Source organism: Nesoenas mayeri (assembly GCF_963082525.1).
Source record: "Nesoenas mayeri genome assembly, chromosome: 14".
Classification (NCBI taxonomy): Eukaryota; Metazoa; Chordata; class Aves; order Columbiformes; family Columbidae; genus Nesoenas; species Nesoenas mayeri.
The window spans coordinates 1,737,644-1,762,542 of record NC_137556.1 but is presented as its reverse complement, the minus strand read 5'-3'; the positions used below and the strand labels follow the sequence as shown (position 1 = coordinate 1,762,542).

At 42.9% G+C, this 24,899-nt stretch overlaps 1 protein-coding gene across 6 annotated transcripts; it reads right to left on the bottom strand.

Moving 5' to 3' along the window:
• Window positions 1-1,003: 1,003 nt before the first annotated feature.
• FBXO38 (F-box protein 38) lies at window positions 1,004-23,332 on the bottom strand. 6 transcript variants are annotated; one of them, XM_080353536.1, is made up of 24 exons: window positions 23,264-23,308; window positions 22,014-22,145; window positions 21,315-21,420; window positions 20,579-20,764; window positions 19,573-19,706; window positions 18,286-18,449; window positions 17,695-17,860; window positions 17,206-17,343; window positions 16,763-16,900; window positions 16,263-16,356; window positions 15,711-15,841; window positions 15,221-15,391; window positions 14,830-14,972; window positions 13,761-13,983; window positions 13,013-13,132; window positions 11,762-11,941; window positions 9,768-10,469; window positions 6,654-6,754; window positions 5,800-5,902; window positions 4,647-4,813; window positions 4,155-4,300; window positions 3,244-3,347; window positions 2,872-2,985; window positions 1,004-1,637 (listed from the first exon to the last, which is right to left on the bottom strand). In XM_080353536.1, the coding sequence occupies exons 4-24, from the start codon at window positions 20,704-20,706 to the stop codon at window positions 1,459-1,461; spliced, it is 3,546 nt and encodes a 1,181-aa protein (XP_080209662.1). In that variant the 5' UTR covers window positions 20,707-20,764; window positions 21,315-21,420; window positions 22,014-22,145; window positions 23,264-23,308; the 3' UTR covers window positions 1,004-1,458. The 6 variants fall into 6 exon arrangements, 5 of the variants coding, with proteins under 5 accessions (XP_080209662.1, XP_080209663.1, XP_080209664.1 ...); XR_013922835.1 differs by lacking the exon at window positions 1,004-1,637 and having other exon boundaries at window positions 2,938-2,985; window positions 3,244-3,345; XM_080353537.1 differs by lacking the exons at window positions 21,315-21,420; window positions 22,014-22,145 and having other exon boundaries at window positions 23,264-23,332.
• Window positions 23,333-24,899: the final 1,567 nt, after the last annotated feature.

Here is a 24,899-nt window from a genome sequence, read left to right as displayed (position 1 = left end):
AAACCCCCATTAGCCACGTTGATACCAAAGAACCAAAATCATTAACAGCAATGCGTAAAATTGTACAACGGTATAGACGAATCTGCCCCGTGCTTTTTACCAGAGTAAGTCAGGAAATTGTCATTGTTATGCTGGTAACTCTGCAATTTGGGAAATGTGTGACCGAGAGATGAGGTGGCGGTTGATGGCCCAGCCTGGGTGAGGGGACACGGCAGCCCCAGCCCCAGTGAGGGGACACGGCAGCCCCAGCCCCGGTGAGGGGACACGGCAGCCCCAGCCCCGGTGAGGGGACACGGCAGCCCCAGCCCCGGTGAGGGGACACGGCAGCCCCGGCCCCACACACACGCGTTTCACAGCCCGGGAGTCTGTGCAAGTTCCACACCCACAAGGCATCGACCAACAGCGCACGAACCAGCTGCTGTAACACTGACCTGGGCGCTTTCACACCTCCATGTGCCATCTGCAGCAAATTCTGGCCATCCACACAAAACATCTATGGATAAGGTGGGAACCAGGGGCATATACAATAGACAGGGGCAAAGAGCAGCAATATTTACTGACCATATGGAAAAATCTGCATTCATGAGCAAGCATGAATCAGCCTGACAGCTCCGTCTGAGTCAGATGGCTCCTGTAACAACACAGCTACAACTACGCAATTACACATCCCTTTTCCTGCCTGGCTTAAGGGAAAATTCAGCATTGAGCCAGCTAATGTGTGCAAATTCCCATTAAAGAGCAGAACCAACAATTAGCAACTTATTTTTCATATTAGAGTCAAGTTAGCTATTAAAAGGAAATCTAACGGTACAAAACGCTTTAGAACGTAACTTCAGTTTCCAACGTGCTAAATGTGGGATTTTTCTTTCCCAAGAAGTGTTTCTAATGAACTCCAGGAACGGCCACAGATCACCAACTTTGCCACTTTGTTCTGCTTTTGGCCTCTTTGCAACAGCTGTAGAATAATTCTCTCTCTTTAAAAAATGCACACAGGACACAAAGATTGTGCTCAACATGTTTACTCAGACCGGACTCTTAAATGCTCAAGAAAAAGGCACAGATTAAAAGAGACTCTGGTGACTCTTTTGAACACAGTAAATGAGATTTTGTCCATAAGAAAACAAAAATACTGCTATGAACTGTATGGGGTGAAAATTAAAATATTCTTCCCTGTTCCTAATTATTGGCCTTCATTAAAATGGAATTTAAATTAAATTGTATAAACATATGAAATAAAGTCTCAGGAAGTTTTTCTTTTGTTTCCTCTATGTACAAATCTTAGTATACAATTTTTACTTTTCATTATACATTTACTACATACTCTTTTCCAAACCGTGCGAGAGCGACTGCTACGGATGTGTTTCACGCCAATGCTTTGCATTCCTGAAGGATCCAGCCGTGTCCTCGGGCGGCAGCGCCCGTCGGCTGCGCAGGAGACGGGGGTGAGCGCGGGGCCGCTCAGATGTAATCGTCATCCACGGGCTCCCCGTTGACGTCGCAGTAGTGGATGAAGATGGCGACCACCCGCTGGAACACGCCCTTCTTCATCTGCCGCAGCTCCGAGATCTCTTCTCCTATTGTCTCCATGCAGATGTCCGCGGATAATTGTCCTTTCCTCCGCGGTGCGTAAATAGTAGCTGTGGAAGGCACACAAGAATGAAAAGTAGAGTCTTTCCTATGAAGAAATTCACAAGCAAATCTGGTTTGAATGAAACAAGTCTTGGAAAACAAAGCAAACAAAAATCTTCCATTGAGCAACCACGCTTAAGGAATTTCATTGAAGCAGCAAATGTATTCTGCCTTCCCCACATCGAAACCTTTACATAGCTCCAATACTCACTTAATGCACACAAAGTCCATATGTTTGCGAGTAAAGGGAATCTCAGGGAAGGACAAAACCTCCCTGAGACTTACTCAGGTTGTTCATTGCAGTGATCACTCACATGCTACATGTGAGTCCATTAGGGATAAAGCAGCAATCTTTATTTTTTATGGCTTTAAATTAATATTTAATCTAAGTACTCTTTTAAATCAAATAAATATCTTTCTTATAATTCAGACTACACGCTGAACTACAAGCATTAAGTCTATGAATTAGTTTCAAATAAAAACAAAAATATCAGAGAGAAGTATAGCCAAAAAAAGACTTTTTCCTTATCCTCTTGAGCTTCATTTCATTGAAATGAAGCTAAATAAGAATATCCAAAATGATATCAATTAAAAATACCTCTAATGAAGGAGATTCCAAGGTTTTCCTAATTAAATAGTGGAAGAACGTATTTTTTATCCTGCTACCAAGCAAGGTTCTTAATTGGCCCCTGGGAGCTGCTCACTATAACATATGACAAGTTTTTAAATAAAAAGAGGCACATCTATGCTAAACTCCAACCCCCATAATTTCTGTTGCAGAGTTTTCAAGTCCAGTTGTTCCCTCTCTTCTCCCCAGTTTGAGTCTCGCTTTGCTGGGTTCGGTCCAGCTGAGAGTTCAGCCCAGCCGGACCATCACCAGTAACGCCAGGGAACTCCACCAAACATGAATCGCTGGGCCCACCCATCACAACATGGGTTTGGTGTGTGTTTGAAATGCATCTGCTCTTCTGGGTCTGACAAACCCACCACATTTTCAGGCTCAGCACCACCCAGGCGCTCTGATTTTGTCAGTGTTGGGGGTCTCCAGCTGGTTGATTCACTGTTTTCAGTGCTACGGCCCGTTCCTGTGCTGGACCCTCTCTTCATTCAGCTCCCCACTCTACTACAAGTACAACTACTACCAAAAATACCATAAGAACTAGAAAACTGAACTAAAGGAATGCATTGTCAGCTTGGGAGCAAGCAACAAGTCCTTTGAACACATCAAGATAGATTACTCACTTCTCTCATCATCCTCAAAGTCGTAGCGAGCGTAGCTGTTTGGCTCGGCTGTTCTCAGAGACCTCAGCCAGGGGAAGTCGGTGATCATGGAGTACGGGGCACCATCCACAATGCCTACGAGACAGGAAGAGCGCACACAGAGGACAAGGTCACTCCTGCAGCATCAGCACTCTGCAGCAGGTAAACTTCACCGACATCACACGCATTGCTCTCTAATGCAGGTCACTCCTCCTGCCAGTTCCCCCAGTCTGGGCCAAAGGTCCTGTGCTTCCCTCGCAAGAATAATGGTTCACGTCTCCTGTAACTTGATGTGAAATTAGTGACCTCAGCAAGAGACTGACCATCAACTTTCAGCTCTCTATAAATACTCACCTTCCAGAGTGTAAATATCTCGTCCCCAAGGGTACTTAGTGTATTTCTTCAGGTCTTCCTCAGTTCGTGTAGCTTCAGGGAAGAACTCGTATTTAATGAGCTCTCTAGAGAGAAGGAGGAAGAGATTACAGCCAGTAGTGATAGGAAACGTGAAGGCAGGAGGAAGAAAAACCAAATGGGAAATGCTGTTATACCACCTTTCCTTTAATGAGCCTCAATACACAGAAACACTCCTCTGAGACCCTCCCACAAACTCGGTGTGCAAGCCCTTCGCTTTGGAGAGTAACCACAGAGAATATGTGCCGTTTAAATGAGACACCAATTAATCCACCTCTTCAGCACAGCTTTCTATCTGTACGGAACAATCCAGCATAGCTGCAACTAAACAAAACTTCACAAGTAAATTTGTTCTCTTAGTCATTTTAGTGAACAAGAACAACAAACCCACTGCTTTAAAACAGCAGCATGAGAGCAACTGTCTACAGTTCCCTGCTGTTGGGAAGTTTTGCTCCTCAGTAAGGAACGGACAGCGATTGCCCATCATCCTCCCAGAAAGTAGCATGATTTCTTGCACTAAACCAGTCTCTCTCTTTTTTAATAACAGAAACTTGTTTTCAGATTCAAAGATACCCCTGAGCCACCCTGATTACTTCAATGTTCCATTGCATTATGGCTGGACGGAGTAGAACTGGAGAATTCCACAGTATTTTTCAAATGGTTAAGTTTATTTAATTGACATTTTGTATCAGATACATTTTGACATTGAAATTCTACCTCGCACCAACTCAACCTTCAATAGCCCATGAACCATTTCTTTTTAATTGGGCTACCAGCAAGTCTACAGCTCGACTGACGCTGTAGCTGCGGAATCAGATTGAATTCTGTAAAGTTCCCGAAGGGCAAATACTCACTGGTTGATATTCGCTATCGTGTCCATCCAGCTCCGAACGCGCACCTTGTTGCGGACATTAGGGGGGTTACTGAATTCATGAATTATGCAAATATGGTATGGGTAAGGCCCACTAAATATCTTTTGCTCAAGAGTCAACGTGTCAACCTGTGAAAGGCAGGAAACAAAGACGTGTCAACACAAAAAACAGAGACATGACTTGGGAGTCAAGAGCAGCCAGCTACCAAATCCCCCAAATTCTGGGGGAACGTGTCCAGTGACAAGAAATTTCAACAGCATAAATAATCAAGTACACGATTAAGAGGAGTAAAACTTTCCTAAGGCAGCTTTGCCAATGAATGTTCTTGTGTAGTGGAGTTTGATGGCAAATGTCTATTCTCTGATGTGTTTCACAGCTCCAATACACAAGCAAACTCGCATAAAATTACACAGTGGTCTAAAATACATTCGCTTTCTCAGAACTTGTCTCAGAAGGTGTTGGGTTTTTGTGTACCTGCTGCATTGGACGAAGATAAATGATCCGGTTTCTTTCCGGTGGCATCCTAAGAATCTGATCCAGAACCTGATCCATGTTTAACTTCTTGCACTGCGCATAGTCGAACCGATTGACGACTGGTGCATTTTCTACTTTTAAGTGTTTCAATACACGGCACCTTGTAGCTATAAATCAGCAAACAAAATGATTAAAAGAAATATAATACTGAAAAGACCACAGGAGCCTCCTGTCAGAGATTTTCAAAGTCAAGAAGGTAAACGAGAAACGCAAGCACCAGACAATTACTGAAGTAGTTTGCATACTTGGGAGCTTAAGTATATCAAAGGAACAGACTGGCTGTTTATCTCTTCCACATTATCATCAAACTTTGAATTTGTGATGCAGGAAGAAGAGTCCTTTAAAAGGCTGTGTCAGACTTTATCTACTGATAAGCTTTCTCTTCCTGAAATGGGTTAGGGCTGCCACACCTGAAAACCACTGACTTCAGAAATCACATGAAGTATAGAGTAATGTGAAGCCATACAACGAAAATTAAGCTACTTCCTTTCTAGTAACCTTGCTCTGAGAATATTCTGGAATAAATGAATAGATCATTTCTTCGTTCTCTGCTAAGCTGAGATACCTCACTTCAGAAGAAAACGTTTTATTTAGTGTAGATGTTGCGGAAAACAATAAATGACACAACACTTGAGCCCAGGACTAGTCACACATCCTGGTGTGTGAATCTAACGCAGCTGAAGTGCCATAATGTAAACCAGATCTTCATCATGTCAAGGAGTTCAGTATTTTCGTGTCAGCTAAATAAGCTACGGAAGCAGGAAGAAACAAGGGAAAAAACAGGGTGCTCCAAAACTCATTTCATCAACTTCCCATTATTTTATTATTACTCTTCAATAAACATCTCATCTTCCCAACTGTCACATAATTTCATTTGTTGATTTTCAGATATTAATCCTCATTAAACCTGCCATGACTTATAAGGAAAGAGGCACTCAAATTGAGAAGCAGCAATATTTGGTGTTCTAAGCATCAGCCCGATCTGCAGCAAAGCGGCTGCTGAATACAAAATACACAGAGGGCTGACTTCAGTTATTTCAGAAATTTCTATTCGTGCCAGACGGAGAACGTACACTTAGCATTAACTACATACCGTGTATGAACATCATTTTGGGACAGTCTTTCAGTACCAAGTCTGTTATTCCACAGTTGGTCAAGGTGATTCCAACAAGGTTTTTTGATTTCAAAGTCAGAACCTGATGAAAATTTAAAAAAAGAAATAAAAACCATTACAGGGCAAAAACAAAGAAAAAAACTAAACTGAATTGTAAGAGATGCTCCCAGATACAGAAGGATATTAATTGGATACTAATCAACATAATAGAGCTCCTTTTTGCAACAGATATTCGAGACAACTGGGCTACTGAAGGCAATGAGAAAAACCCCAGACTTCCTGCAGATCAGCACATCACAAAACACAGAACAACAACTCCACGGGTTAAGAGGAGCCGCATCAGGAAGCACAACACAGGCAGCCAGACCTCGCAATTTCTCCTTCCACGACTGATATGCACTGCAGAATTAACTCACGTTACTTATATACTAAAAGAACCTCCATCCTGCAAAGTAACAGCTGAGCTGCTCTGTCCAGAGATACAATTCCATGCCCCATGTTTCTTTTACCAGCAGCATGCTGGCATTTCAGAAATAAATGCCAGAGAATGAGCTTTTTCCCTGCACATCAGGTAGGACTTCATGTAGCACTATAGCCATGAGCATCTGGCAAACTTCACGTTCAGCTTTAGCTTATACTTTGCTCTTTCCAGAGTCAAGAGTGCCACTGCACCTAACACAGAAATTCCATATATACAGTTAAGACCAAAGAGAGCAGCAGCCTCAGCCAGAACTCAGCTGGCTCTGCGCACAAGACAAGTTTGTGTAACCCCATCATCATCCGTGAGCATCTCCAGCTGAGAAACCTGCAGCAGATGAGGAAAAAGACCTTACTTGAATATGATCATCTTCAATCACCGGGTCACTCGTGCTCGTGGACTTGTCCGCTGTCCTTTTCCGCTTTGTGGTTTGCCGTGGCTTTGGCTTGGCCACCTCTGCAAACAGAAAACCAGAGCAATCTTTCCTCTGTTTCCATTGCAGGAGACAAGAAGGCATTCCCTAGCGGAAAATGGCCAGTAACAACAGCTAGTTCTTACACAGGCACATCAAAATACCTGTCTGGCTTGAAAACAAGTACATCTTTTTTCCTTGCGCAAAAACCACTTTCAGGTTTGTTGCTCGGAATCATTCCTGCTAAATAACTTGTGGCAGGGGGTGGGCTGTTCATAGATGGAAACACAGGAATGCTGAACTACAAGTTCAACATCACAGAAAGATGTGGAGTCAAGAACAGAAGGTGATTGTTACACTACACTTAGTTCTCTGCAGCAAACAGAACATTCTTGACAAATACAAGAACCAAAAGAGCTTTAATGTTTTAAATAATCATTTCCATCTACTTGAAAGTCTGCTCTTTATAACCAGGTCACTAAGTCTATCCTAATATTGCAAAGGATTCCCAGGTATAAGATACTTTGATGTTCCATCTCATGCACCCATGACACCAAACTCCTGCTGGCTTTAAAAGATGAGGCTTTGGAAAGAAATGGTGATAGCTGACCACCCTTACACTGCCTACAGTAAGAGAAAAAACCCCTACAATTGATCTTCTGTGATTAACAAATCAAAACGAGAAATTATTTGACTAAAATTAAGCTTCTCTTGACTTTTTTGTTAAAACATACGGCATATTCACAAAGATTCATGATCAAGATAGAAGCGCAAAATATTAGAGACTATGTATGAACTACCCCACGCTACACTACCAGTAACTGTAAAAAAATATGTTTTCCTACTTAACATCAAATTCCACCAATATATATGTAACACAAGACATTCATTTGGCCAACGAGCCCATTGCTTTAGGGGATTCACAGGCGGAAATAGATAATATTCAGTACTCAGCTGGGGACCCACAAATGGTCATCATCAGGGGAATTTTCCAGCAGTTCCCAGAATATGTGCAGACAGTGCAACCCTTCCTGGCTCTATGATGGGAAAAGCTTCCCAATTCTGTGTGGAACTGTTCAAGGTGCAGCCCAGGGCCGAAAAAGCTTGACAGAAGGTTTAACATAACACGCGTTTTATAGAATGTGGAAAGCTCGCTCCACCACAAATGCAAACTAAAGTTACAAACCCCAAACTTTTACTACAAGAAAAAGTGTGGCTTACATTTTTCCTAAGTAAAAATCAACATTACACACTCCAGTTGTTCGTTGGCCAGTCGGTGGTGATCACGCTTTTAAAACTTCACTGTATTTAATTTTTGACTTGTTCCATCGTTTAATGTGAGTAAATAATTTAAGAGAAAAGAAAATATTTCTACTATCAAACATGGGTTTGTTACAGAAGCCGAAAAGCACAAAGTCATTACGCCAGAATAACAAAAAGCAGTCATATCCACGGCACATTTTTAGACTATTTATTGAACAGCATTTCCAACTCTGTAACAAAGCATTTTCAGGTTATGCACTAATGAGTTGTATATCCTATCCTGGTTATACACTAACGAGCTGTATATCCCACCCTAGTGAAGAAAAGCACTGGAGCAGCCAGGCAGAAGAAACCTCACTGCTCTATGCATTAAATACAGATTTTAAAGTGACACATCAAGTCTCACATTCTGCCTCAAGCATCAGCCAACATCTGATGCTTCAAAGAAGAAAATCAGTGCATAAAGATATAGGGAACTGTATGAGCTGGGAAAACAGTTCTGACTCGTGTAGGGTAAATACAGCGAATACTGAGACGCTCTTCTGCACGAGCAGAACGGATCGTTTTCCTAACAACCAAAACGGAAAACAGATCCTTTCAGAAAGATTCCCTAATTTAATACTCCCATCTGACTGACTTCATGTTTTGGTAATGGATGAGGACAGAGAGAAAATATTTCATGTTGATTTTTACAGACTAATTACCAGTCATAATGGAGCAGAGCAGAAACCAGACATTTTAAATTTAATAGCAAGATCATTTCTCCCATCTGAGATGCGTCTCACTACAGAAAAATCTCCTGGGCGATGTAGGGTTTGTTAACACTCATGAACATTATGAGAAACTGGAAAGACACCAGGACATGCTGGGTTTGAATCATTCCATGTTGCCAGAGATAGGAATTTGCTATCAGTCCTTTCTGCCTCCAATGCACACACTTCCCTAACTCCCACCTCTCATTTTTCAGTTTCATTTGACTTGTCAGAAATTCTCAGCGAAGAATCCTGGATATGAGGCAATTACAAAGCGTGCTCTGTCAGACTAAGGTGAGTATTTTGGAAAGCAAGTATATTTGGAAGAAACAACAACTCTCGCTCTCACATACATTCTTTTCTCCCAATATCTCTGGCTTCCTTCCAGCCCTTCGGGACTTTGGTTCTATTTTATGGTTTTGGTTGTTTTACATGATGTGAAGCATGAACCTACTTTACAAAAAGACAATTTTCAACAAGTTTGATCACCACGCCTTAAACACTTGGAAGTAGAATCCAATATGCAGGGGCACAAGCGTGGCTCAATTATAATTATGGTTTTCTTTATTGGTTGATAAAGTATCAGTTATTAACTTTTGCCTTCTTGCTAAGATCTGAGCGTACCTGCTGTCTTCTTCCTTTTAAAGGGAGAATTTTAATGGGGGAGACAGTCTTATGTTTCAATGAATAACAGCCTTCACAGGAAGAGAGAAGCTGTCAAAAGAAGTTGCATTTGGTTTTCAAATGAGTAAATCAAACACTGTTTAGTATGTACGGATAACACATACAGAAATACTTGCACGGAGAAAAGTCACTGGCACTCTTTCAGAGACCTGTTATTTCGCCTGGCTACGGCAATGAACTCAGGCACTTCTGTTCCATCAACATCCTGACCCTTTGGCAAACCATTTAGTTTTACATTATTAACCAATAAAATTCACATTAAACTTCAGTATTATCTGTGGGTGTTGCAGTTTTTCAATACTGTCTCATGCCAGCACAGTAGTTTGCTCAGAAATTAATATATGCATACAGGTCATACCTGACTCGGACACCAGAGGGACACAGGACAGCTTGCTTCTAGCTCTCGTTAGTGGTCGCCGAGGATACTCTTCTTTAAGCTCCATCTCCCAGCCCCTTGGCTGCGAGCCCATGCTCTCCTCGTCCCTGGCAGGCCCGCAGGCACCCCCACTAGTCCTCTCGTCACTCGGCCCTCCTGCAGGCCCACAGCTGGGCAGAGTCCTAAGTGCAAAATCGGCAGCAGCGCTGTTCGGTCCATTCCTGCAGGCTCCGCTCGTGGACGGACACTCCGCATCGCAAGACCCACTAGTCCTCTGCTGCGCATCCTGCGGCTTGTAGCAGCAACATCTGGAACAACCAGAGCTCTCCTCAGCGTCTCTCTTGCTGGAATCTCGGTGTTGACAAGGCGAGCAGACACAGCGCCCAGATTCAGCCCCAGCACAGGGGCTGCTGGCCGCCTGTGCGCAGTCAGGGCTGGGAGGAACAGCACCGCAGGAGCTGGATGTTCCCGTTGATCCTGTAGCGTTACTACAACCTGGGTAAGAATCTTTGCTTTTGTTCCTTTCGGGCATGTCACTTGCTGCTTTCATGTCCGCTTTAATCTGCTCGCTCGTTACTTGACAGCCCTTCTCACAGCTGCTCTCCTCGGCGTGGAACGGCTTCGGCTGCGCCGCCTGGCTGGCGCCACATCTCTTCCGCAGCGGCGTCTTGCCTTTGCCGCTCACTGCAGGAGTTCAAGAGAGAACAAGGAGACAACATCATACACCGTCTAAGCAAGTTCCAGACTCCTTCGACACAGAAGGCAGCCTAGAGGCCAACAAAAAAATCTTGTTAGGACCACGCTGCTATTCGCATGTTAAGGGATTTCAGAATATTTCCAGTAACTGCTAAGTCTCCGTCATGTCTTGCAGCTATTTCTGGAGTGATGTGCTGGGGTGTTTGTCAGTAAATGAGATATATAATTGCCAGATACATAACTGCATGTTTTCACAAAGCAGCTAACTGCTTTAAAAGGCCAAAGCACAAAAATACAAAAAATACTGATAATATGCTTCTGTTTTCTTAAATATGAGAAACAAGCCAGAGGAATTAAATAGTAACAGAGACAGGACTAAAGTTTATGCTTTCAATCGCAATCCTTAGCTCCCTCTGCTGGGTATGGAAAGTGGTGTCAATGGGTAACAGGCTCCAGTCTACAGATGAATAGAACACCATAACAGTGTCCAAATCACAACTGGAACTTCATGTTTCCAGTCTTAATCTTCTCAGCTAATTACAGTAAACCAAGCCCCAAAAAAACATGATTGGCACTGCAAAAGTTTATGGATGTTGTCCAGGACTCACACCTAGTGCCGTGATGTACAGCATATAGATGTAATGGACAGGGAATGTCCTTTTCTCCATCTTTCTACAGTTGCCATACCACCATGAAGTTCCAGACCACCGACTAAGTCATACTAATATACATATATATATATAGATTACTCCTCCTCCTCCTCTATATACACATGCTGTAAGTGTTGTTCAGAAGTGAAGAAGACAGTACTGAGCATCTCCCTGAGAATTCTAACCAACCTCCACAAGTCTCATCAAAGTGAAGTAGATCTTAAACTGTCCCCTCCAGGACACTCCCCACGAACCAAAAAAATGGCTACAACTCCGGGATTTGCCCCAACAGTCACGTTTTGTTTCAGCAGCAATGCACTGATAGATGAATCGTATAGACAACATAGATGCAAATTTGGCTTCATAGAATGATACATTCTGTGTACTTAGAAACCCAAAAGCAGTGCAGCACCACTATTTCTGTGTTTCTGCACAGCAACTGTGTGATTGGAGCTCAGATACATGTGTCCTTACACCTCCATACTAGATTTTAACAGGAAGAAAAGAGTAGGGGTCAAAGAAACAAGCACGCCTGTTACAAAGCTGGAAACAGAACTGAACAAGAGGGAAAGACTGAAGCTCAAGAATAAGTTTTTCTCAGGAGTGCCCAGGAACCCATCTATTCCACACCTGAAGTCTCTCTCCTTTCCACTGGATCTCTGCTTTTCTCTTCTCCGTCTGAGTAGTTCTGTGCAATGCTGTTCGAGATGCAGGCTCTTGAAGACCCCATGTTTTCCTCCTCATCTTCACTGTCTGAATCGTGGACAGTAACAGGTGTTGCTTTTACAACAGACTGAATGCCACTGGGTCCTGAAATCAGTAGAAGAATGCCAACAGCTCCAGTAAAAATAAGCCAAGTAAGAATTAAAAGGCTGAAGAACTTTTAGAACTGCTTGAAAGAACAGCACGAGATGAATTTGGTTCAGTTTAGCCACCCATTCTGTGGTTCCCTCATTACAATCCAAATACGAGAAGAGCAAAACACTGCATTTCAGCATTAAAGCATTCTAGTTTGGAAAGGGAAGAGTGTCACAAGGTAAGACAAACCACAGGTTTTCCATAATGTTTCTTTGTTTCAGAACGGCTTAAAGGTTCTCCCGCAATACTACGAGTAACCACACAACTACGTATTATAAGCAGCCCATGAAACCTCCATCACAAGGACACAAATGTCAGCCAGAACACTTGCAATTATCCTTCTAAATCCCACCAGTAGAACTGGGATGGAGAAGCACTGAACTATCAAGCTTCAGCATAAATGTGCTGTGGTAGTTACCTGTCAGCTACTAACCAAAGGCATTAAACAACCACAATGACATCTCTGCCTGTGGATACACAAGGAATGAACCTTTTCAGGAGTTATCTTGAAAAAGTGAACAGATCCAGCATGTGCGCACGTTACTTCACATTGTTGGAATATTTAGTGGAAAATTATTTTCTCCAGTAAATAGCGACTATAAAAGGAATCAAGACTGTCTTACGTCACTAATGTGTGTCACTAATGTAAATTAAATTAACACCAGAAAAAGTTATTTTGGCTTGAAAAAAAGCACAAAAGAAACCACATGCTACAGTTAAAAAAGGCCATTAACACCACCATCAGAACATAACAAGCTCATTCAGGCCTTCTGAGTCTTTTGTTACAGTCAGCACAAAAATAAGGCTTTAAGATCAAGATATTTTTCTCCAGATCAAGGATTGCAAAACAGACTTTTAAAACAGAATCGATTTCCTCAGAGCAGTAAGCTGTGCTAGCATCACCATTCCAAACCAGGCAACCCAGCTGAAGAAAACCACCCAAAACCAGACTTACACCGAAAAGATTAACCCCTCAAAAGAAGGGGATATCAAAAGGTAATTTCTTCCCCAAACCAACGTCACCTGCTTGCTCTTCGTCGACCTCCATAGGAACAACAGCCTGGTTGTGAGCTGGGGCCTCATTCTGTCCCAGTCCGGCAGCCACCCCTTCTTCATGTGCCACCTCCTCCATCTCATTCAGTGCTGGAAAGATTCAGGTAAGGTCAAGAAGAGGAAACACAAGTGTAGGAGGAATTCAGCTGGTACCCACAGAGAGTCAGAGAATCATGAAGACATAAGTAACAGCTGCCTTGATTCCTTCAGTGAGTCCCAAGGCTGCACAAAGTCTCTCAGATTTTTTCTACGTCTCTTTAGCCAAGGCCCCAGTCTAACATTTGGGGTTTACTTTTCCCAAATTTTCCACTCCTCCTCAAAAGTCTTGTTCTACTCAACTGAGCAGCATAAGCAGCATTTACACAGTCGCTGCCTCCAATGACTTCTGCCTTTGCTGGAAAGTTCTAAAATATACCATCTGACACTGATGTACTCCCAGCTCTGACCAGAGGAGCCCTGAAATCATTTCCCACTTTCACAGGTATCACACTGAAACTCTACATGGTTAAGATCCATACTGACAATACAAAGATAGCTTATATCACGCAGGTATCAGAGAGGTGCAGATAGCCCTTCCAAAAGATTAAAGAAGTTACATAGCAGGAACTGAACGAGCAACAAGCTTTCAATGTATATTCACAGCTTCTCTAACACTCCAGGTAAGTGGCAATTCAAATAAAAGCACTCCCTCCAAAGGTTCGCAAAGATCAGAGCTTACCCTCAGCTGCAATCTGCTGCTCTTCAGCTTGACCATCTTGCCGCAGCTCATTCTCCTCATTCTGGTCATTTGGGTGTTGGTGATTGTTGTGGTGGATGTTTGGATTATTGTTATTCTGGTGGTTATTGTTGTTGTCATTGTCGTTGTTAGAGTTCTGATTGCTGACCAGGGCAGAGGACACACCAATTCCTGTGCCTGCGCTTAGGCCCACACGAGCACAGCCCTGAAAACAAAGAGCAACTGCTGAGATTTGAAAACACAGACCCATCATTGACAACACACCCTAAGGCCAGCAGAAAAAGCATTCAGTCGGCAGTAGCCAGGGTAGCAGAAGAATATGCACGTGAAGAACAGGGAAATTGTCCCCAGTATGTCCCCATGCTACACACTGCACAGCTCCAGCCTGAGTTTGGTGGCCAGAGCTCACACTCCTCTGTGAATTCCTACTGAAAGGGAACTCCACAAACCACAGCATCTCATTCAATTAGATCATATTTCACTCGTTATGAGACCATGTTACATCAACACAAATAGACTATATAGCCCTCCCAGAACACAGCAGCTTCAAGACAGAATGACCAAAGAAAGCAGGTTTTTTTATGTAGGCCGTTTTCATTACAACTGTTACAAATATTTGTGTTACAGTGCGGGAAAGGGGACAACACGAAGAAATAAAACTGGAAAGCACTCCAACAGGGGAACAGCACCCCCATTACACCCACCACAACATCATAAAAAACCCTTAGCATTGTAAACAGATCCCTAAGTATAAAAAAGATATCATATAAGAAGGAGCAGCAAAATGAAGTAGCAGCAGACACCTCAACAGAAACACAGAATCAATGTGGGTCTTATTTCCTGGTCACATATCGATACAAGGTCATACCTTGCCACTGCTCCCACCTGCAGAAGTATCATTCTCTCTAACATCATAATAGCAGCTGCAAACCAAAGGAATTTATTTGCCAGGATATTTAATTAATTACATTTAAAAGGATGCTTAAAAGCTAGAGCTCACCATATTTCCAATGAGCTGGCAACACAAAAAACCATTCCCCGAAAGACTCACCTTAGGAGGTTCACGGAACATCTGGTCCAAAGAAATAAATTCTAAGCTTGGCAATAACTCGATGAACTGACTAAAAGAATCTAGTTTTATCGCATGGCATCGCACCAGGGTGAGGTCAACCAGTCGGGTCCACCTTGAATGATCTGCGGAAGAGAAGAGATGCATTTCCTGAAGGATTCCTGTCTCACTTTTCATTATACCCTTTCCAGATTTGAGAGGCATCTTCTGTATCTCCATTTTGACTGCTACCAGCATCACTACAGTTCCAAACCAAGCACCATCTACTGGACTGACCAAGAAACAGAACAAGCAGTACTATGAGCAGAAAACTGCTTGTTTGATATCACAGCTGTTCATGCAATATCCCTAACATTTCAAAGGTGTGCAATACCTGTGATCCAATTATTTGGGTTATGTAGATGTGGGCAGTTGTAAATGACGAGGTACTTGATGCAAGAAAAAACTTCATTGACAGCTTTCATACCAATATCTGTAATAATTCCTGGATTTTCAACCACATCAGCCAAGCCATACTTCACCAAGTCTCCATTCGTCATTTTACCTAAGAAAAAGATAGTAGCAAACACAGCAGTAAACTTCAGAAACTTGCCTTTTACAGCATAATTTTCTAACTCCCTGGTTTAGTCCAATTTTGCAAAATGGATAAGATTATTACTTCATTTCAATAAAGCTGAGACTTTCCCAACTTCAGTGAGAGGTTCAGGAAGTGAAGAAAAACATATTTGGCTGCATGGGATCAGCAGCCTCAATATAGGTACATTAATATTCTTTTTAATGACTCCTAGAAAGTGATGGAAAACACGCAACTTATTTAATCTTTATATTTGTCAACTAATTTATGCAAATAAAAAATGTCATACACTGTAGTAAAAACTCATCAACATATCCTAGATGAAGAGTTTCAAACTGTGGAAATTCCAGTTCAGCCATCTTCAGAGCAGAAAAAACACCATCTTTGGTCAAGGAAGGCTGGATCCGCACTTCATGCAACCTAAATGCAATTAAAAATTGTTCCTGTTAGAAGACACGCCAAAACTTCATTGCCATAGAAACCACTCAACAAGATACCTTCTGGTAATATAATGTAAATATTCTTTCAACAACGGCAGGATTAAGAGGATATCTGTTGTCTCTATGGCAGGATTTGGTAGTTCCATAGCAATATAGGAGTTGTGAGACTAACAGCACCACACTTTTCAGACATAGCTCTAAGGTGGCAGCTGATGACACAAAGTGACTCAGAAGTAGATATAACTCCTATTATTTTAATCACAGAATACTCCTGCTCTATAAAATTTAAATGCTCACTCCTTCAATTTTTGAAGGTTGTTCTGCTTCTTCACATTCTTGGACTTCATTACTAAGATCCTCTGAAAAAGGAGAATGGGGAAAGAAGATGCCAAGGCCCGTACCTTCGCGCAGCAGTTATGATGAGGTAGCCAAGATCCACTTCAAGTGCATTCTTGCAAGCTCCCAGAACTATAGTGTGCAAATTCCTAAAACCACCTAACAGATAAAAAAAGACTCTTTCACTTCAGTCATAGACCACAACCTTAAACGTTAGACGTTTCCACCAGTGTTGTCTTGACAGGTGAATTAACAAAACATAGCTGTTTTAACAAATCAATAAAATACATCTTTGCACCCAGCTCCCCTCCAGTCCTGCAGGTTCTACTCACCAACAAACGCAACTGGAAGGTTAGCTTATCAGTCGAGAGCTGATTACAGTTAAAAGATCAAAATAATACTCAATACAGAGCTCTATTTAGCACCATAACCATAGTTCCAAACTTGATACCTTTAAAATAATAATCAGGAAAGGATACACTACAGACACAAAGCTAGGCTTACAGGCCTCCAGTATTTGCTATTTTATTTTCTTTTTAAGTATGAGGGATATGAGATTTCCTACCTGATCTCCAACTATCTTCTACCACATGCTGGATGAGTCCTCCAAGAAATGGAACACGAACCAGTTCTAAATGCTCCAGATTTCGAGCAGAAGCCAGGCCCGTCACTAGAGGAACATACTTCAAAGAATTGGTGGGTCCTACACAAATCAAACCAATACAGACATGGGAGGTTGTTCACTTCATAACGTTGAACGTATCATGTTAAATAATTTTTAAATGTCCACAAATATCCATCTAGATCAGGAAGTCAACAGAACTACATAGCACCAAATAAACTACAGGAGAGATACATTTCTATCCAACACCATGAGTAAAACAATGACTGTCTTCAGAATCTTGTGTTCTAAGACTTCCGTTTACAGTAAGTGCCTCTGCAGCTTTAACAGAATCAGTACATTTCCCATATGATAAAACATCCCCTCCATACATGAATCTCTCTTACCAGCACAGTTCCTCATGACAAAAGTGCGTAAGCTGATACAAAGGAAATCTTTAAAAGGCTGTGGTTTGATGAGTCTCACCCACTTCAAATAAAGGTGCCTCAGCATTGGGATACAAGGAATCTCAGGGACATTCACTCCTAATAATAAATAAACAAAACAAACATTTTAAACAAGCTTTAAACTATAAACTCAAGGATAAATGTCTTTGGCTTACCATTCTGGCTTTAAAAAGGAAGTCTCTGCTGTGTGGCATGTAAGAAAAGCTACACACATTTTGAACACAAGTTCTCCACCTCAGTTTGTCAACACAGTGTTTTAGAATCTGCCCTTTAGACCTGCTATCAGATATAGATATATATATAGCTACTAGTATTTAAAACACGCCACATGTCCAATTCCCTGTCTTAAAAGAATTAGAGTCTTGAGGAGTTTCAAAGCCTTTAAATTCACCTGTATTGAAGCCAACTACCTCACCATTAAACACTTACCTACTAAGTGCAAAGTCTGAATTTTAGCTCCTATAGGAATTTTCAGCTTGTTCTCTGGAGGAATTGGAAAAGCACCATTGCGATTACGAAACTTCCCTAAAATATGAACTTGTGGCATGTATGTCCAAATAGCTTCCACCAGCTCTAAATGAGACGTCTCAACGCCCTGGATAAAAGGAAGTAAAACAAACACTCTATAACACCAGTTCAAGCAACAATAATCCTCTTAACCATGTTAATTTCTCAATAACACACTATACAGAACGCAATGTGTTATTTCGCTTTAAAATTGTAGCAAGACTTGTCTTTTTAAAAGCAGAGGGATCAGAGTTTTAATTCATTTCTGGACTTCAGAGCACCTGTGATTCCCACTGGTGCAAATAAAATAGTAGTCATTTGCAAATGAGTTGCACGTTTGCAGATATGGTCACAATTAACTGCTACTCTGTACGGCCAGGTCAGAAAGCAAAGCCCAGGTCTGAACACAAGGCACTGGAAGCAATAATGAGTCCCTGTCACGTTTCTTTTGCTCTGTTAACATGCAGCATCCCAGCTGCTGAAGGAGGTTTTCTCTCAAGCCGAACCACTCACCAGCAGATTTGGACAGGCCTGCAAAGCCTCTAAAACTCCAGGAATGCTGAAAGCTTCATGGCCACGGACTCTGCGTCTTTCAAGATACCTGGGATGAAGACCATAAAGTTGTTCAATGTCTGGCATCTTCCTCAGCAGCGTTAGGAAACTGGAATCAGTGAAACCTAAGATAACAACAACAGACTTGGTATTTGTGTGACAGCAGACACCCAGCTGTAAAGGCAAAGCCAAATATCTTGTTCTCTTTATATGGTAGTTTAAATTCTACAATGTCAGAAGATTTACTCAATGATGCAATAGTTTGTCTTCTACTTCCAGATTCTAGAAATCGTGACCTACGTACTCTTCTGCATTGAATTTTGCAGCTTTGCTATAGGTTTCCTCCAGGGAACTGCACGGCTATAGGGTTAACTATACTTTTCCCCTTCTCAGACGAAGCACCTCTGCAAACTGTCAGGTTTTGCATCTCTGTCTTTCCTGGAATTCTATTTATCAACTACATGGCTCAAAAATGCCCAGCTGGATGAGTTACCTGCAGTTCATCACTATCCACCACACTCACAATTCTCAAAGAAATAAAACAGCTTCTTAAAGCAAAGGATTACTTTATTCTACATAAGACAACACATAAAAAGGATTTTAAACTAGTAAGTTACCTGTATTTACATCCACCTTAGGTGAGGTCTAACCATCTACCTGACAGTGCCCCTATCAAATCTAACTTTGCAGATCCTCTTAACTTTTAGAATTCATCCATTTTAGTGCTCTCCCCCAACAAAACCCAGCAGTGTAATTTAAATCCAACAGAAATCCTAATACTCACAGGGTTGACCTAGGTTGCCCAATTTATCTATTGATCTGAAGGTGGCTCGAGGTGTGACATCAAAACTTATTTATTCTTACATTGTTAAGTGTTGGCAGATGAGTTGCTCTCTCATTCCATTGTATTTTTTCCTGCCTGCATGCAAACAGCCTCTTCTTGGATTAACCCTTGGATTAACTCCCTTCCAATAATCAGACAAACACAGACTGTATTTACAGACTGCTACAGAGAATCCCCGTTTCTGCTACACAAATATCCAATATATATATATACATACACAGATAAGTTTTCCAAACCACATAGGCAAGGAAGTTACTCAAAATCTCACAAAAGTCAAAAGGAATTAAACATCTAACTCCTTTTACTGCTTTTGGAAACGTACCCTGTATGTGTCATGATAAACAGCAGGACAGCACAGGCAGTTCTGCTCAACACCACGTTAATGCCGTTAAGGCGTCACTCACCAGTGGGCATGTATTCCCACCAGCGGCCGGCACACAGATCCACCACCTTCACCACACGCAGGTACAGCGTGACTGCCTCCTTCAGCTTCCGCGACAGGCACTCCATGCACATGATATCCTGCAAGGGAAGGTACCTTCGGGGGAGGAAAAAACAGCCCTCTGATTTATCAAAGGTGGAGCCTTTTCGAGTTTGTCCAAACTAAAGAACATCCCAAGCATGACAACACAGATTCATGTATTTCTAACACGTAACAACACAAGTTCAAACAGAATTTTCAGACTGTACTTTAATGCAGTGGGAAATTTTGCTAAGCAGAATGACTCACCAATTTTTGACACCGAATATAAGGTATTTAAGGTACAAATATAATATTAAAACGGAGAGGTGCTTTAGTTCTCTACTAAATACTGCTGACCAAACCATTTGCCACAATACTTTCTACATGGTTTAATTAACAGTACTTTCACTTTCTAGCCCACACTAGCATGCTCAATTTGCAAACATTTTGGAGAGCTACTATTTTTAAAGAACTTGTCAGTAAGATGTTATGTTTTGAAAATAATAGGCACAAGTGAACATCTTGGAGAAGGACTGTGCTGTAGGAAACACTACATACTCATCCAAGTTCCCTTCCACACTCTACAAAGCAGATGCAACAATTTCAAAACATGCACCTTAGCTATAGAATACCTGAGATACATTTCTACACCAAAATCAATATTTAAACATTTGTTACCACACGTCGGTAAACGTAATTAAGGAAATCTTTTTTTTTCTTCTTCATTCTACCATTCATGACATTCACATAAACTAATTTTCGAAGTATCCAAATGAATTCTGCGACTGAAAAACCATTTCTCACCCCTTTTTATCTAGTTTTTATCCACCAGTTCACTTGTGGTACCTTTATAGTTTCTGAAGATTATATGACACAAGCATCAATGCAGGTAAGGTTAGGAAAAAAGTACCAGAAAACAATCATTTAACTTGTGACAAGCTGCTCACCTGAAGATGTGGCAAAGCACCTCATGAGAGAGCTGGTTCATATAGTCCTTTGGCTCATCAGCTTTGGTGGACTGGGAGCCGTCCCTGTTCACTGCACTTGGCTTCACGCTTTTCCGCCGGGGACCCATAATTGAAACGATTTCTGATTAAAGGAAATGTTCACAATGTTATGCAAATTCAGTGCAACTGAAAGAGAAAAGAGACAGAGAGTACAGTAGGACACACTAGTTAAGCTTCGTTTACCAAAAACCACAGCAAAATCTGCCAACAAGCTGACCTGAGTTAACTAAGAAACAGCAAAATTCTTCCAGCAAGTTGTAGTTTGCCCAGTACATGAGGTCTCAGGCAGAGCCTGATGATTATCAGATAAACTCACAAGTCTCTTTGAGCTAAGGGAACCTGACAAAGAAGAAAATCACCACAGACTTAATAAGAGACCAATTCTTTTGAGTGAAATGTCTTCAGAGATCCCATTCACACACTACTAGATCAAGACGAATCGCAGGAAAGCTGTGTGGGGACACCAGAGCTTACCAAGCACATCCCAACCAGACACGTTCCACTGAAACAGAAAGCCCACAGCCTCTGTCTAGCAGAAAAAACAGGCTCCTACTGATTGTTCCCCAAAAATGCCCTATTAAAGGTCCTCAAACTAACTCTTCTTAGAGGTTAGAACATCAAATAAAATATTCATGTTGCTTAATTAGAGATCAAAGCCCCAGAAAAACTGAACAACCTTGCCTCAGCAGCAGTGGGCAGGATTTCCTCTCCTCTTTCCCTTTACTGAATTTACGTGTTCGTGTCTACATTGTTCCTGCAGCACACATACAGGCACAGGAGGACTGCAATAACAACAACACATGTTTTACTTAAAAACATACAAATCGATTACAATAACAAGTAACTAAAATAAATACGACCTTCATGTTAATATTAGAATAGGTGAGTTAACACCTCATGCAGATGAACAGCATGAGAAATGTCTTCAGTGCTGTTTGGCTGAGGAATGCCTGCTGGGAGGCAGGTAAAGCATCATTAACTCATAAACCTGTTTAACAGGTTGAAAACCAAAATTCAGCGTACAAGGAGAAACAGCTTTAAAAAAAAAGAGACAGACATATTTTGGGAAACTTATCAGAGATGCATCTGTTAGAGCATTCACTGTGATGTAAACGTACTGCAATGTTTGCTTCACGTTATGTGGAAGTGACAACTCGGGACAAAACAAATACCTCATTTCATGGAAATGAAAAGTTTTGCCTTCCCCAACACAAATTATTTATATGCTGGCATAAAAATGGAAATATTGATAGCTTCACCGTGATCTAAAAACACGTGCTTTCCCACATTTTTGTATGCGTTTTAAATTAACAACTTGATGTTGTTATAATTAATTTTATTTAAAATAGTGATATTAAAATAACTAAATTAGCACCTTCTGCCAGTGAACAGCAGGAAACAGCTCTGGTCCCTTGGATTGGCCAGGACTTCTCCAGCTACAGACACTGAGTTTGTTGCCTGTACACGTTCGACACTTTTTGGTACACACTGGAAAGGTTTGGTACATCTGTAATAACGCGTTACAATGTTGTTCAGCTTCATGAAGTCCAAAATTGACTTCAAACTACTTACGGGACTGGATTCCAATGAAAGTATTCCTGATTGAATTCCTGAAATATCCCACACATTCCCAGAGAATGTTACCTGACCATTCCATTTGAACAGAGAGCAGAACACAACGCGAAAAATTCTAGATTGATACAGGCACGCAACGGAGCACAATACAGCAGTGTTTAAAGAACAGCATTAAGAGGACCGCGATATAAAGTAAGTAAAAAATATATTAAACAGACTAGGAAAACAACTAAAAATTCCTGTAAGATTTAAATACATTGGGCACAACCTGCCCGCTGAGTCTGACCCGTAGCGCAGTTTGGCTCCTGCCACTAAGGGGAAAAGAAGGACCCACTCTCTTGAGGCACCAGTTTCTGCACAGACACGTGCAGCTTGGTACTATTTTTAAGCTAACGTGTGCTGCTTTAACATCTCATCCTACATTACCAAGCTGACCCCATTTTCAAAAAAAACCCCTTCAGATATTTAATAAGGCTGATAGAAGAACAGAGTTTCACTTTTCTCAACGAATTCAGGAGTCTCTTGTCTGGACCCGCAGCTCCTGTGGCACCTTCTCCAGCAGCAGCTGCCGACACTGAGCTTAAAAAGCCCCGGGGAGACCCGCAGAAACCCCCGCTTCAGAGAAAAACGCGGAGAGAACGGCTAAAGACGGCCTGGTAAGCGCTAATTTAAGAGGGGTGTTTCCTTATGGCAGAAGGAGGAAAAAAACAAGTTTATTTTTGCTGAGATAAGCGATACAGAAGCAGGTTTCCCCACAGCCCAAACGCCGCCGGGCCCTCCGCCGGGGGGGGCGGCCCCTAAGGCGGCGTCCCAGGGCTCCCCCCGGCCCCACAGCAGCGGGGGGACGGCAGCTCCCCCGGGCCTGTCACATCGGGAACGGCCTCAGCGGGCCGGGCAACCAGCCCCGGCCGGCGCAGGGAGACAGCAGCCCCGCTCCGCCGCGCCAGGCCCAGCCCCCGCGAGGGGGTGGGAGGCCGGCAATGGCCGGTTCCCCGAGCCCCACCGGCTGAGCCCCCGCGGCCCCGCACCGGCCCCTTACCGACCCCTTACCTGCCCCTCAGCGCCGCCCTGTTGTTGTGGCCGCGGCGGGGAGGGTTCACCCCGGCAGCCGCTTCCTGCCCGTCCCCTTCCGCCAGCGCCGCCGCGCTTCCGGCGCTACTTCCGGCGCCGGCGCGCCCCGCCCCACCCCGCCATGTTGTGGGCAGTGAGGGGCGGGGCCGCGCTGCCGGTCTCGGGAGGGCCGTGTCGCGGCCGCCATGTTGAGCGCGGCCGCCCGGGGCCGCCATGGCGGTGGTGCTGCCGCCCGCTCCCCCCGCAGCGGCTCCCAGCGCGGCTCCGTCAGAACCTGGCAGCCCCGGGACCCCTGAGGCGGCTGGCGGGACGTGACAGCGGGGTGACAGGGCAGAGACCCCCGTGTCAGACCGCCGGGAGCACTGAATGCCGGCTGAGGTACAGGGACATGAATGGGGTGTTTTGGAAGGAACTGAGGAAGGCCTGGAAGGTCGGTGGGGAGTTCTGGCACAGCAGCCACCAGATGTGCTGAGGTGTTGCGGGTTAAACCAGCTCACAGACCGCGCTGAGGTCCCTTTGCACACACGTGGAGAGAAATGGAGTTTATTAGAGTTACACCCCAGCCTGCAGCTCTGTATAAACTGGGAGGTGATAGCGACATGTCACCAGCAGAGGCTCCAGCTCAACCCCAAGTCCTGGTAGCTGCCTTTGCCGTGGTGTATTTGCAGCATTTGGGGCCATCCTTTCATGAGCAAATTTGAGCTGATCCCAGAAAAACAAACAAACAAAACCCGAACAAACAAAAAAATCCCACCACCACTATTTAGTAAACATCTTGAAGGCACATTTTTTCATGCAGCCCCCAATGAACTGGCTAACAAAGCTCATTTATTACTAAACAGACTATTTGTGGTTTATTTTTTGTGAAGACCAACACGCAAAATCACCGGTTTCATCATCATCTCAGAACAGACCACAACACGGTTGTGAAACCTGAAGTAAAGAAGTGAGTTTTTATTTTGAGTTTGCTGAGTGAGTCACAGAGAAGCTCTTCAGAAACCCCACATGTACAAGGTGCACTGGGACCGTCCCCTTTGCAGGCTCGTAGGGCAAATTCTTGCAGCAACATTCACGTTTATCTCATGTTACTCTTAGACCATGTTTATTTACTCTTAGACCACGTTTATCTCATGTTACTCCTAGACCAACTGTGAAATGGCTTCAGGAAATGTTCAGCTTTTCCTCTTGCATGTTAGAAGCAATTCTCATGGCTACAAAAGATCGAATAACTGCTCTGTCCAAGTCTTGCTCCTCTTCACCCCTCAGCTGACTTTTCAGACCGTCGCTGCTGCCTACAGCAAATACAGCAGGAAAGGGCTGATGCCTCACACAATCTGCCCACAGCTTAGCATGTTACACTGTCTTTCAGTACAGGAAAAAAAATAAAAGCAGGAGAATGCAGCACAAGACAAGAAAATAATGACCGAGTGACATCTGTAGTGATAAGAGGAACAAAAGACTTTTCGAAACCCCCAGGCATAATGTAACAAGACTAATGTAACAAGAGCTTAACAGAGAAACAACAGCTGGAAGATGCTGCTGTAGGAAATTACCATCTTGCCAAGAGGCCCAGGTGGGATCTCTCAGCAAAGCAAATTTTATTAATGATTTTGCA